Source organism: Pristis pectinata, chromosome 1 (genome assembly GCF_009764475.1).
Source record: "Pristis pectinata isolate sPriPec2 chromosome 1, sPriPec2.1.pri, whole genome shotgun sequence".
Taxonomy (NCBI): domain Eukaryota; kingdom Metazoa; phylum Chordata; class Chondrichthyes; order Rhinopristiformes; family Pristidae; genus Pristis; species Pristis pectinata.
This window is the reverse complement of record NC_067405.1, coordinates 35,335,888-35,349,610: the sequence shown is the minus strand read 5'-3', so window position 1 is coordinate 35,349,610 and position 13,723 is coordinate 35,335,888. Positions and strand designations below refer to the sequence as shown.

The 13,723-nt window shown below is 40.2% G+C and overlaps 1 protein-coding gene across 3 annotated transcripts in view; it reads left to right on the top strand.

Annotated features, from left to right (window-relative positions):
• The window catches only part of ttc21b (tetratricopeptide repeat domain 21B), an 85,758-nt gene that overhangs the window by 22,934 nt on the left and 49,101 nt on the right, over positions 1-13,723 (top strand). For all 3 annotated transcript variants that reach the window (XM_052027546.1, XM_052027564.1, XM_052027554.1), the window contains exons 14-18: positions 2,205-2,429; positions 3,508-3,746; positions 5,679-5,751; positions 10,388-10,498; positions 11,254-11,392. In XM_052027546.1, the coding sequence (XP_051883506.1) occupies positions 2,205-2,429; positions 3,508-3,746; positions 5,679-5,751; positions 10,388-10,498; positions 11,254-11,392 (787 nt within the window). The remainder of the gene's footprint in view (positions 1-2,204; positions 2,430-3,507; positions 3,747-5,678; positions 5,752-10,387; positions 10,499-11,253; positions 11,393-13,723) is intronic.

The following is a 13,723-nucleotide window of genomic DNA, read 5'->3' as shown; positions in this document are numbered from 1 at the left end:
GATAGATATCCATTAATCTCTGACTAATGCTGTGGCAAAGGAAAGGCATTTAAGTGCTTCAACTATTTAAGGCTGATTCTTTTGCGCATGATGCTTTGAACTTCATGCACAATAAAATTTTGCAGTTGCAGACTAAGAAATTAAATATTCTTTGGCCTGCTAGGCATCACCCATTTTGTGTGGCAGTTAAGATGCCATGCATGTTTCTGTTTTTCTGATCAAATTCAATAATTTATCAACTTTAGGGATCTGCATTAAAAAATGTCTGGATGTTATTGTAATTTTATACTGTGCTCCCTTACTCCTGTTTCTAAAATGTATAGCTTTACATTTTTGTATTGAACAGCATCAACCACCTCACACTTGTCCGAGCTGCTAGATAAACTCCTACAACATTTCAGTCTTTGATTCAGTTTGCCATAACTCTAATATGGTCAACGACTTTCTTTCATTTCCTCAAACAAAATTCTAAACTTGATATTTAGGATTGTGGTTTTACTTTTTGTTAAAAAAACAGTAGACATCTTCTACTGTTCTCCTAATTCCTCAGATTGAAAAAAACAACCTATGGTTCATAGAGTCATCCTGCATAGAAAAGATACTTCACCCTGTCAAGTCGATGCCGACCACCAAGTATGCACTTCCAGAAATCCTACACCCATTCTATTTTATTCTCCCCACATATCTCTAAATTTTACTGCTCACCTTCATGCTGGGGGCAATTTACAATGACAACTAACCAACTCAACGTAACATCTTTAGGATATGGAAGGAAACCGGAGCACTGGAGGATGTGTAAACTTCACAGAGACAGCACTCCTGAGGACAGGATTGAACCGTTGTGTTGCCCTTTCTTTTCTTGAGTTTATTTCTTCCTTAGATGGCTTAGGGTATCAAAACAGCTTTCTTAGAATATAGAACATAGAACACTACAGCACAGTACAGGCCCTTCGGCCCACAATGTTGTGCCGACATTTTATCCTGCTCTAATATCTATCTAACCCTTCCCTCTCATTTTTCTATCATTTATGTGCCTATCTAAGAATGTCTTAAATGTTCCTAATGTATCTGCCCCCACAACCTCTGCTGGCAGTGCGTTCTACGCACCCACCACTCTGTAAAATTCCATACCTCTGACATCCCCCTTATACCTTCCTCCAATCACCTTAAAATTATGCCCCCTCATGTTAGCCATTTTCACCCTGGGAAAAAGTCTCTGACTGTCCACTCGATCTATGCCTCTTATCGTCTTGTACACCTCTATCAAGTCACCTCTCATCCTCCTCCTCTCCAAAGAGAAAAGTCCTAACTCACTCAACCAAGCCTCGTAAGGCATGCTCTCCAATTCAGGCAGCATCCTTGTAAATCTCCTCTGCACCCTCTCTAAAACTTTCACATCCTTCCTATAATGAGGCGACCAGAACTGAACACAATCAGGATACCAAGATAACTGTCCTGATCTTCCCCAAGACAGACCCATGGAATCTTTTACGTTCACCCGGGAGGGCACATGGGTCTGCTCTCAGCCTCAACCGAAAGACTTCCGCTGACAGGGCAGCACTCCCTCAGTACAATACCAGAATGTCAGTGTGAATTTTGTGCTCAAGGGGAGTTGAACGCACAACACTCAGACTTAGCCATTGAATCAGAGCCGACCTCATAACAGCAGTACCGTGGCAACATGCAGAAGCCAATTTGCTCACAAGAAGCATCAACAGGATAAATAACCAAGGAAGTTCCTGTGACTATATAGATGACTGTTATCCAGTCTTCGATTGTTTTCCTTTCTCTTTGCTTTTGTTTCAGAATAAGCATTTTCTTGGTAGGGAGGGAATACTGGAATACACATGTTTCTTTATTTCTGTATGTAGGCAGGCCATTTGCCTGACACTGCAACTAAATTTTTTTAAATTGAAATTCAGACACTCTTGTTATGCATCTGGTAGATGAAAATAAACTGAATCAAAACACATAAATACTAAATAAATAATAACACAGAAATAAGCCTATTGTTACCTGAAATTTTAAACTTCCTTAACTTCCAAATCTTTTTTTGTTAAAAACATTATGGAAGTATAGAAGTTGAAGGCTGTTTTCATTCATATTCTCAGTTGTTGACACTGGGAGAAAGACAAGTAAATAAGATGAAAGCAATTAGAAACCTTGAACTTGTTTCTCCAATTTTAATTGATTTACCATTCCAGGTTCGAGAACATCCTCTGTACCATTTAATTCGAGCCCAAACTCAGAAAAAAACGGGGGATGTTCAGGAAGCCATTAAGACCTTGCAGATAGCTACGGGCTTACCTGCAATGAAGAAAACTGGAAGTGCATCGAAATCTAAAAGCAAAATAGTTGAATTTTGTGCAGCTGATCGTGTTTCCATTTTTCTGGAGTTAGCAGATGCTCACTGTATGAACGGAGAACAGGTAAGGAAAAAGGTTATTTTTCTTGTAGATGTACATTTTACATAAAAGCAGAATAATGATAGCAGTTTTCACAATGCTATTTGGAATTAAGCAAATTGTAATTTCTGATTCATCTGGAAATGTGATAAAACCAGCCTTTGTTACTACCTCAAGTTTTATACAGTAGAAGTCCATTATCTGATTAATAATCCACTATCTGATTATTCAGAATTCCTGATAGTCTAGGTAAACAGGCTCAGCACGTAATGCTTATCATGCTTCCCATCCACTTACCAGATCCCAGTTTCTCTGCTCCTTTACTACTCACCAGGCCTCAGTTGTGGCACTCCCCTTCTGACACACTGCGACCCTGGTTCTCATGTTCAACATCCACTTGTCAGAGCCCCAGAAAGGAGCCTGTGCTCCCTTTCTATTCATAGTGTTCCAGTTCCCACACAACCTTCCTTTTCCCTGGGGCCCCAATTTACACAATCCCTTGCTACTTACTGGGTTCCAGTTTCTGTGCTCCATTTCTACACCTTGGAGTACCAGTTTCTGTGCTCCCTGTGCAATCGCAAAGGCCCTGGTTCCTGTGCTCTCTTCCTACTCTTAGGGCCCTGGCTCTTGTAATCCCATTCTACTCACTCAGGCCCCAGTTCCCGCACTCCCTGTACACTCTCAGGAGCCCCGGTTCCCATGCTACCTTCCTAGTCACTGGGGCCCTGGTTGCCATGCCCCTGTCCGCTGCGTGTGGCCCAGGTTCCTGCATAATCTGCTAGCCAGGGCCCCAATTTCTGTGCTTCCCTTTCATTCGCCTGGTTTGTGTAGCTGTGCTCCCTTAAAACTTGGGGCTTTTGTTTCCTGTGTTTCCTCTAAAGTTACTGTGTTCACTGGAAAAATTATTTACCTTTAAAGAATAAGTGAATGAAATGTATGTTGGAGCATTAATAGAATAACATTCAATAGTCCAGAAAACCTATTAGTCTAGCACCATCAAAGTCCCAAAATTACTTGCAGATCTTTCACAATCAAATATTATATACAATTATATGATGATATTCTGATTGCACTTAAAAAGACTCCTTTTGTGTTTCTGTAGCATGAAGCTGCCAAAGTGATGCAAGATGCTATCAATGAATTTACAGGCACCTCTGAAGAATTGAGAGTTACAATTGCTAATGCAGACCTTGCTGTTGTACGTGGGGATATAGAGCTAGCACTTAGTATGCTTCGAAATGTCACACCTGAACAACCTTATTTTATTCAAGCAAAACAGAAGATGGCAGCTATTTACCTAAATCAGAGGAAAGATAAGCAGTTATATGCAAGCTGCTACAGGTGATAGCTTTTTGTTTAATACCACAAAACATTCTTTATTTGTTTCTAATATTTTCAAAATAGAATACGCTTCGAAGTTCAATTGGTATTTAACTTGCAATTAGCTAGCAGGCTATTTTAGATCTGGTATTGTATAACTATCTCATTATACAATACCAGACCTAGCTCACCAAAGCCTGCATTCCGAGGACCACTGGGAGCCCCTCCCAGGTTAATTGTTTATTCACCTCACCTGAACGCTACAAGTTACAAGGATATGACAATAACCAACTTAAATAATAAATTACAAATAAAATTTAAAATAACATACACTTATCCCCTTGGGAACCCCAAGGATGGTGTACTCCAGTGACTGCTGTGTCCAAACCACTCTAGACCAAATTATTTCCAAGGCAGAGCACTTTAATTGACCCTTCCCCTTATTGGCAGTTAAAGTTAGACATGGTGGTTTTCTCCAAAATAACGTCTCTCCTGACAACATGAAAATGGGTCCTCCACTGCCAGTCCTCATCCCTCTCCCTCAGTAGCTATTAGGAAAGTCTTTGAGGTAATCTTGCCCACAATGAAAGGAAAACCAACCATTGTAAACCACAGATCTGTTTTCCCCCCCATTCAAAGAAAAATGTTGCCCCCTCTTTCCTCATTGGCTTGGATCACAGCCTAGCTGATTGGAGGTACAGCAAAGTTTGGCCTTTATGTTCTGAGAGAGTGTGTCCACTTTTCTCTTTTCCATCTTTCCATCACTATCAAGTCTCTCCATCATGCCTTTCCCTGATCTTTTTGACAAATTCGTCCTCTTTCACTTCCCTTGCCTTTATTGCTTTTCTCATCCCATTTCCTCATAATTATCCTCTACTGCTACACACCTTGTTCCTACACTAACTACTTTCAGTTGCTTTGATCTTTGTTGAACATAAGTAAGGAAGTCTTGGTGAAATTATAAGCCTGGATCTGACCTTTTTTTGAAGTACTCTATGGAATTTTGGTTTGTGTTCCTAAAGAAGCATATACTTGTCTTGCAGTTAGTGCAATATAGATACACTTGATTGATTTGCAGGCTATGGGATGTCCTATGAAAAGGGAATCACTGGAATTTCAAAGAATGAGACATGCACAGTTCTGAGGAGGATTGGCAGAGTAGATCCAAGAGGCTGTTTTGTCTAGAAGGAAAATGTAGCACCTCAGGGAATACAGTATTGTATTATACAGATAAGGGTTTCCCATTTAGGACTGAGATGAAGAGAAATTTCTTTGCATGGCAAGTTTTGAGTCTTTGGAACTCTCTATCTAGATGCCTAGTTATTGAGTATTTTTATTGCTGAGAGAGATTTTTGATTGGAGGTGTGGGAGAAACCAAACAGGTGAGGTACAGGATTAACCAGAATCTTATCATGTGGCAAAGCAAGTTTAAGAGATTATCTGGGCCATCTTAAATCCTCTGATCTAGTTGTGCTGCACTCTTATTGATCTGAATATGGTACTTTGCCCTGACTTCCCATGCGCTGTATCATGAGTAGTTGAGTAATAGAAGTTCATTTAAGAAAAGCAATAATATAATTTTTGTGATTGCATAATATGCAATCAGCAGTATAATAGGCGGCACGGTAGCGTAGTGGTTAGTATGACGCTATTAAAGCATAGCGATTGGGGTTCAATTCCCGTCACTGTCTGTAGGGAGTTTTTATATTCTCCCCATGTCTGCATGGGTTTCCTTCGGGTGCTCCGGTTTCCTTCGGGTGCTCCGGTTTCCTCCCACATTCCAAAGATGTATGGGGAGGTTAACATGGGTTTAAATGGGTGGCGCAGACTCATAAGGCCGGAAGGGCCTGTTACCATGCTGTATAAATAAAGTTTTTTTTAAATAAAGATGAAGATAAATGATATTTGAGCAAATTTGATTGAACGTAAGTACAATTTTACATTTTGCTTTAGGGATTTAGTTGACAAACTGCCTGGACCTCACACCTACCTTCTGTTGGGTGATGCCTATATGAACATTCAAGAGGTGAGTTGTTCTTAATTTTCACTTGGAAATGTCTCTGCTCAGTCAATGAATCTATTTTCATACACCAAACAGCAGTGAGTGTGCGCATGTCCACGTAGGCGTGTGTGTGTAAATGCACATATATTTGAGCAATTTCTGTCAGTGCTTCCCTTATAAATTCCTGCCTCAACTTAAATATTGGAGGGCAATTATATAAATTAGTCAAACAGTAATTATAGCCTATGAAGTTGAAGGTATTTTGCATTTTTCCAGCCTCTAAACTTCTCTGACTCTAGTACCTAAATTCCAACTTATGAAACAACTTTTATTACTTTTCAGTTTGCAATAAATTTCCTGAAAGAAAAAGGAATGAAATATGTGACATGGAAATTAGATACGAATTATTTCTGTCTTTTTGTGTTCAATTATTTCCTGCCGCCTAATCCTACTTCATTCAAAGGTCACACTTGGAGTTGCTTCACAGCGTTCAATGACATGAATGACGAGTATATATCTATATTTAATACATCTTAAGATCCTCTTGTTTGGTTAAGTTAACAGCATTAAGAACATCTGTTGGTCACCAGCGATTTAATAAACTGGAAAATAAAGTAGTTCTCTTGAGACCAGTTAAAATTTAAATGTGATTAAGGTGCTGAGGTAACCTTGTGTGGCTCCACTTCACTGCTTCTTTACACTATTATTGATGTGACAAGATTTCATTTTGTTTTATAGCATTTGTGAACCTCTTCTGCACTCTCTCTAGCTTAATAATACCCTTCCTATGGCTAGGCGACCAGAACTTCACAAAATATTCCAGGTATGATCTCACCAATGTCCTATACAGCTGCCCATAATGTCCCAACTCCTGTACTCAATGCTCCATCTGATTAAGGCAAGCATGCCATACTCCTTATTCACAACCCTGTTTACTATGTACTTGTACCCCTAAGTCTCACTGTTCCACAACACTCCCCAGGGCCCAGCCATTCACTGTGCATATCCTGCCCTAGTTTAACTTTCCAAAATGCATCATTCAACTTCTCCGAGTTAAATTCCATCTGCCTTTCCTTTGGCTACTGTCCCTGTTGATCTAGATCTTGTTGTAACCTCAGACGATCTTATTCAGTGTTCGCCTTACCACCAATTTTGGTGTCATCTGCAAAACTACATTGTCATCTAAATTGTTAATATATATGAAAAACAGCAGGAGACCCAGCACCGATCCCTGTGGCACACCAACTGGTTTGAGGCCTCCAATCTGCAAAACAACCCTCCATTACCACCCTCTGACTCCTTTCACCAAGCCAATTTTGTATCCAATTAGCTAGCTCACCTTGGATCCTTTGTGATCGCTCCTTCTGGATGAGCCTACTTTGTGGGACCTTGTCAAAGGCCTTCCTAAAGTCCTTGTAGACAATGCTTACTGCCCTGCCCTTGCCAATCCTCTTGGTCACCTCTTCAAGAAAAATACCCAATTAAATTTGTGAGACATGATTTCCCACACAGACTAACTCTAATCAGTCCTTCCCTTTCCAAATGCTAAGATATCTTGTCTCTCAGAATTTCTTCCAGTAATTTACTAACCACTGGTGTTAGGCTCACTGGCCTGTGGTCCCCTGGCTTGTCCTTGCAGCCCTTCTTAAATAAAGGGACAACATTAGCCATTTTGCAGTCCCTGCTTCACCCTGTCCTCAAAAATACAACCTTTGATCTCTTTGCTTTCCCATCTTCCCTTAACTGAAAGACAAAATTGAGCAGTACTTTCTGGTAGCTTCATGGTCATTACTATTAATCTGAATTTAGGTTCTGCAGCTGCAATAGTGGCAATTGTACCTGGATCTCTGGATTCTTAGCCTAGGCCTATGGGTTACTTGTTGGTTAATTTAACTACTTTTTAATCACTATGTCCTACCTTTCACTATGAATGATGCAGCATCTCATCACCCCACAACATGATTAGAAAATACAGTATCAGTTACCATGTGTTTTTTCACGATTGCAACATCCAATTGTGGGTGGTATCGGACAATTAAACAAGCAACAACAGTCAGAGACCCCAGGAATACCCCATCTCAACTATGCCTGTGCCCAGACTACCAGACTATGAGTGCTGAACAGAAGGATGAAGCATTTGCAGCCATGTTCAGCCAGACGTACTGAGTGGATGATCCATATCAGCTTCCTCATGACTTCCTCACCATTTACAGAAACCACTCTTTAGATAACTTGATCCGCCCTACCTTAATAGCAAGAAACCACTGAGAGAACTGGATACAGCAAAGACCAGAGCCGACATCCTAGCTTGAGCACTGAAGATATGCACTCCAGTAGTAACTGCATCTCTAGCAAAGCTGTTCCAGTACTATTACAAAACTGGCATCTATCCAGCAATGTGGAATATTGCTCTAGTATGGCCTTTTCACAAAAAAGCAGGCAAGTCCAATCAGGTTAATTACTGCCCAATCAGTCAACATTTAATCATAAGCAAAGTGATGGAAGATATCCACTACTGTGCTGCCAAACAACATTTATTCACCTATAACATCTCATCAGTGCGGAATTTCAGTTTCACTAAGGCCACTTGGTTGCATACTTCATTTCAACTTTTTTGTCCAAAGTTATATTCCAGAGAGGAGGTGAGAGTGATTGCCCTTGACATCCAGGTAGCATTTGTCCAAGTGTGTCATCAGCAAGTTCTGAAGTCAATGGGCATCAAAGGAAAAACAATCCAATGGTTGGAGTTGTATCTCTCACAGAAGATGATGATTGTGATGATAGGAGGTCAGTCATCCCAGTACCCCAGAGATCATTGCAGGAATGTTGTAGGCACAACATTTTGGTTACATCGTTAATGATTTTCCTTTCACCGTAAGGTCAGAAATAAGGATGGTTGCTGATGTTTGCACAACATTAAATTCCATTCACAACTCCTCTGCAAGTGAAACGGTGCATGCCTGCCTGCAGTAAGACTTAGCAACTTTCAAGCAGAGGATTTTAAGTGCAAGTAACATTCACACCACTAATGTGCCAGACAACGACCATCTTCAAGATGGAGTTTAACCACATACTCTTGACACTCAGTGGCATTATCATTGCCAAATGTCCCACTAACAACATCCTGGTAGAGTTGCCATTGACAAGAAACTCATCTGCACCAGCCACATAAATACTGTGGCTATAAGAGCAAGTCAGAAATTAGGTATCCCATGTGAGCGGTTCACCTCCTTACATCACAAAACCTTTCCACCATCTGCACAGTACAAGTCAGGAGTGTGAGGAATACATTCTACTTGCCTGGGTGAGTGCAGCTCCAAAAGCACTTAAGAATCTTGACACCAGGACAAAGCAGCCCACGTGATTGGTACCCCATCCACCACCCTAAATATCCAATCTCTCCACCCTTGGTACACGTTGGTTGTAGCACTTACAAAATGCACCACAGTTGCTTGCCTTGACTGCTCTGACAGCACCTCCCAAATCCAAGACCTCTTCCATTAAGAAGGACAAGGGCTTCAGCTGCACGGAAAGACTACCATCTGCAAATTCGCCTACAAATTGGACACCATCCTGGCTTGAAAATTGATGTTCCTACATTGTTGCTGCAGATAAATCCAGAAACTCCCTACCCAGTGGCACTATATGAGCACAGTAAGAGTATCTTCATTAAAAAGACTTCAGCAGTTCAAGAAGGAAATGCATCACATTCTTCTCAAGGGCGACTGGGGATGGGCAATAAATGCCTTGTTAGCCAAGCCCAGATCCCCCAAAAAATTGATTAAATTAAAAAAAAGAATTATGTTGTTGATACCCGTTGCCACCTGTCTTGACCTCTCGACTATATTTAAATTGTTAGATTGCTTGTCCAATATCTAGTGCGGTGGAACAGGAATTTCCCCTACTAAATATTCCAAAGAGTGAAGTCATAGTGTTTAGTTCCTGTCACTTGAGAAGTCACAAAATCTGTTCCTTAGTTAAAATCCGGACCATTACTGACCATTTTTTTCAAATTTGACCCAGAGATGATTTTGTGCTACGTTTCCATATCATTACTCAGCCTGTTTATTTCCAACTATTGACATTGCCAACATCTCAGCTCATCTGCTGCTAAGACTCTCTGCAATGTCCTTGTTATTCTTCACTATTTTAATGTACTCCTGGCTGGCCTACTTTTAAGTCAAACAAAGTCTGACTTTGTGTCCTAACTAACAACCAGTCCTGTTCATTTATCATCCCTAAATTACTGACCTATATTAATCACTGGGTATAATATAGTTAAGCAATATATTAGACCTATAAAGTTTTGTTTTGAAATCTCCCATGGACAGACCCACCTACCTTTCTGGCTTCCGAAGGTTGACTAATCTGAATTTAACCCATCTACAGCCAAAGCCCTGCATTCTGGAATTCACTCCCCAACTTCTGTTTCTATCCTCCACCTTTCCTCTCCACCTCTCCTTCAGCTCATAAAATGTACTTTAAAGTCTATATCTTTGACTAAAATCTTGATCATCTGTCCTGAAATCTGTTTATGTGGCTTGAGATCAGTTTTGGTTTACTAATACTCCTGCAAAGTCTCTTGGGATTTTGTTTTTCATTATTAAATGTGAGATGTAAATGGAAGTCATTGTTATTGATACTTTTAATCCCATTGCAGCCAGAAAAGGCTATTGACATTTATGAACAAGCACTGAAGAAAAATCCAAGAGATGGAACTCTGGCTAGCAAGATTGGCAAAGCTCTTATTAAAACACATAATTATGCTAAGGTCTGTTCTAAGACTTATTTTTCTGCTTTAGACTAGAAGTCACCCAATGAATTTTCTATTGTATGTTATGCAGTTTATATTCTTTAGTTGTTTCTGATAGACAATTATTATATAATGTGTGGATAAACAAATTTCAGGATCAAATATTCATGTTGAGTCGATCTTCATTCATTGAGTTTCTTTTATAGTAAAGTGAAAAGACCAGATTGTAATCAGTTTTTAAAATTTAGCTGATCTCCCTAATTGATTCAGCAGATATAAATCTAATATAGTGAGACACAGTATTCAGGAAATAAGGACGTGTGGGCTAATACAGTAAAGTGGTGTGGAGGTAAAAGATCAACTATGATCTTAATTACTGTTGGAGTAGACCAGGTAAATTGGTGAACTTTTCAGGATTTATCAGGGTATTCTGAACTGATCTCACCAAGGGCTAAAGTGTGGGGAAGAAATCTTTATATGTTAGATCAAAGTTAATATCTAATATTTTTCCTGGCAATTAATGTGTATTGATCTCAATGAAAGAAAGGATTGAGGTGTTTCCAGGATTAAATAACCCATCAACATTCACTTCCTAACTTAATGCATTGCCTCTCCATTATCTGTGGAACCTTACACCATAAGTTATCCCATCATGACAGGAGAAAGAGGGAGGAAATGGGGGGAAAATTAGTTCATTAATAATGTACAATATTAATGGAAACCGAATGGTTTTAATCAAAGCTGTATTCATTTCAGTTTTTTTTTCCTCATAGGCAATTAATTATTACGAAACAGCACTGAAGACTGGCCAGCAGAATTTTCTTCGGTATGACTTGGCTGAGCTCCTATTTAAGCTTCGACAGTATGAGAAAGCAGAAAAAATTCTACTGCAGTCATTAGAACATGATCATGGTATGTCTTTTTTAACAGTGTGAATTGTGTGCTTTCATTATTTGCATTTAGTAATAAAAAAAATGTTTTAAATATATTTAACTTTCTAAGTCGTGCACAAGGATTTACTTTAGATATAGAATCATAGAGTACTACAGCACAGAAACAGCCCCTTCAGCCCATCATGCTGACCTGATCTTCTGCTTAGTCCCAACTTCCTGCACCCAGACCGTAGCCCTCCAAACCCTCCCATCCATGTACCTATCCAAACTTCTCTTAAATATTGCAATTGAACTGGCATCTACCACTTCCGCTGGCAGCTCGTTCCACACTAGCACCACCCTCTGAGTGAAGAAATTTCCCCTCAGATTCCCCTTATATATTTCACCTTTCACCCTAAACCTATGTCCTCTAGTTCTAGTCTCACCCAACCTAAGGGGAAAAAGCCTGCATGCATTCACCCTATCTATACCCCTCATAATTTTGTATACCTCTACAAGATCTCCCCTCATTCTCCTGCATTCCAGGGAATAAAGTCCTAAGCTGTTCAGCCTTTCCCTATAACTCAGGTTCTCAAATACCAGCTAAATCCTTGTAAATTTTCTCTGCACTCTTTCAAGTTTATTGATATCCTTCCTGCAGGTAGATGACCAGAACTGCACACAATACTCTAGATTTGGCCTCACCAACGTCTTGGACAACTTCAACATTACATCCCAACTCCTGTATTCAATGCCCTGATTTATGAAGGCCAAAGTGCCAAAAGCTCTCTTTATGACCCTATCACCCTGCGATGCCACTTTCAAGGAACTATGGGCCTATATTCCCAGGTCCCTCTGTTCTACCCCACACCTCAGAGCCCTACGATTCACTGTGTAAGTCTTACCCTGGTTTGTCCTCCCAAAGGGCTTCACCTCACACTTGTCTGCATTAAAATCCATCAGTCATTTTTCAGCCCATTTTCCTAGCTGGTCAAGATCATGCAGCAAGGTTTCATAGCCTTCCTTGCTGTCCACTTACCCCACCCCCAAATCTTGGTGTCATCCGCAATGTGCAGATCCAGTTTACCACATTATCATCTAAATCATTAATGTAGATGATAAACAACGACGGACCCAACACCGATCCCTGCGGCACACCACTAGTCACAGGCCTCCAGTCAGAGAGACAACCATCTACTACCAATTTCTGGCTTCTCTTGCTAAGCCAATGTTGAATCGAATTGGCTACTTCATCTTGAATGCCAAGTGATTTAACCTTCTTGACCAGCCTCCCATGTGGGACATCGTCAAAGGCCTTGCTGAAAAACCTCCTTGAAAAACTCTCTAAGATTGGTTAGACATGACCTACCACACACGAAGCCATGTTGATTATTCCTAATCAGGCCCTGTCTATCCAAATACTTATATATCCTGTCCCTTAGAATGCCTTCCAATAATTTACCCACGACTGACATCAGGCTCACTGGCCTATAATTTCCCGGCTTATTCTTAGAGCCTTTCTTGAATAAGAAACTGTAATGAAGAAACGCTTTTGTTATTTGCACAGGTATAATGTACAGAACTTAGGAAAATTTCACATCAAATCTCCCAGCTTGCACATATTGCTACTAACTTAACTATGATACTCACATCACACATATTGCAATAGCACAGACATTCTTTAGTTCTCTTGGAAGAAAAGGTGGTATAGACAGGAGTCAACACAGGCTACCAGTAGAGAAGCAGGCACATTTCCATGTCTTATTCCCATGGAGGAAAGAGTGAAAACAATAACTGGAACATGCATTGCTGAGGCCATGAGAGGGCTGAAATCGTTGAAGATGATGGCATTCGCATACCCCACCATCCTCTTCAAATCCCACTTTCATCTCATCTGCACAATCTCTTGATTTACAAACTGCAGAAGGTATAAATATTCACTTCTTCCTTCCCTTCATCTACCCCACCTCCCAAAGTCCTCCTTTCACCACAGTCTTACTCTTGTATATTTCTACATTTAAATACCAAAGAAGTGAAACCTGATTAGCAAGAAGGCAGTAATGAAGAAGGATCACCATCAGTTTATTTCCCCATCCACTAGTTCAGATCCTGACACCATGTATTTTAGATGATGTGGGTTAGGTCTTGCAGGTGTGACGGAAGCTCTACAGTAGCCCCTGTGTGTTTCAGTGTGCATTGCTTTCTGTATCAGGAAGGAGTGTGATAATAACTGCAATGAAGTCTGTTTTGTTAAATGGTGTTTGTCATGGTTGGATAGCAGTGTTCTCAAATATGTGATATGAGACATTCAGCAAAGTTGTGAGGGTGAAGCATACGAATGTTATCAATCCTTATCAATAATGAATAACAT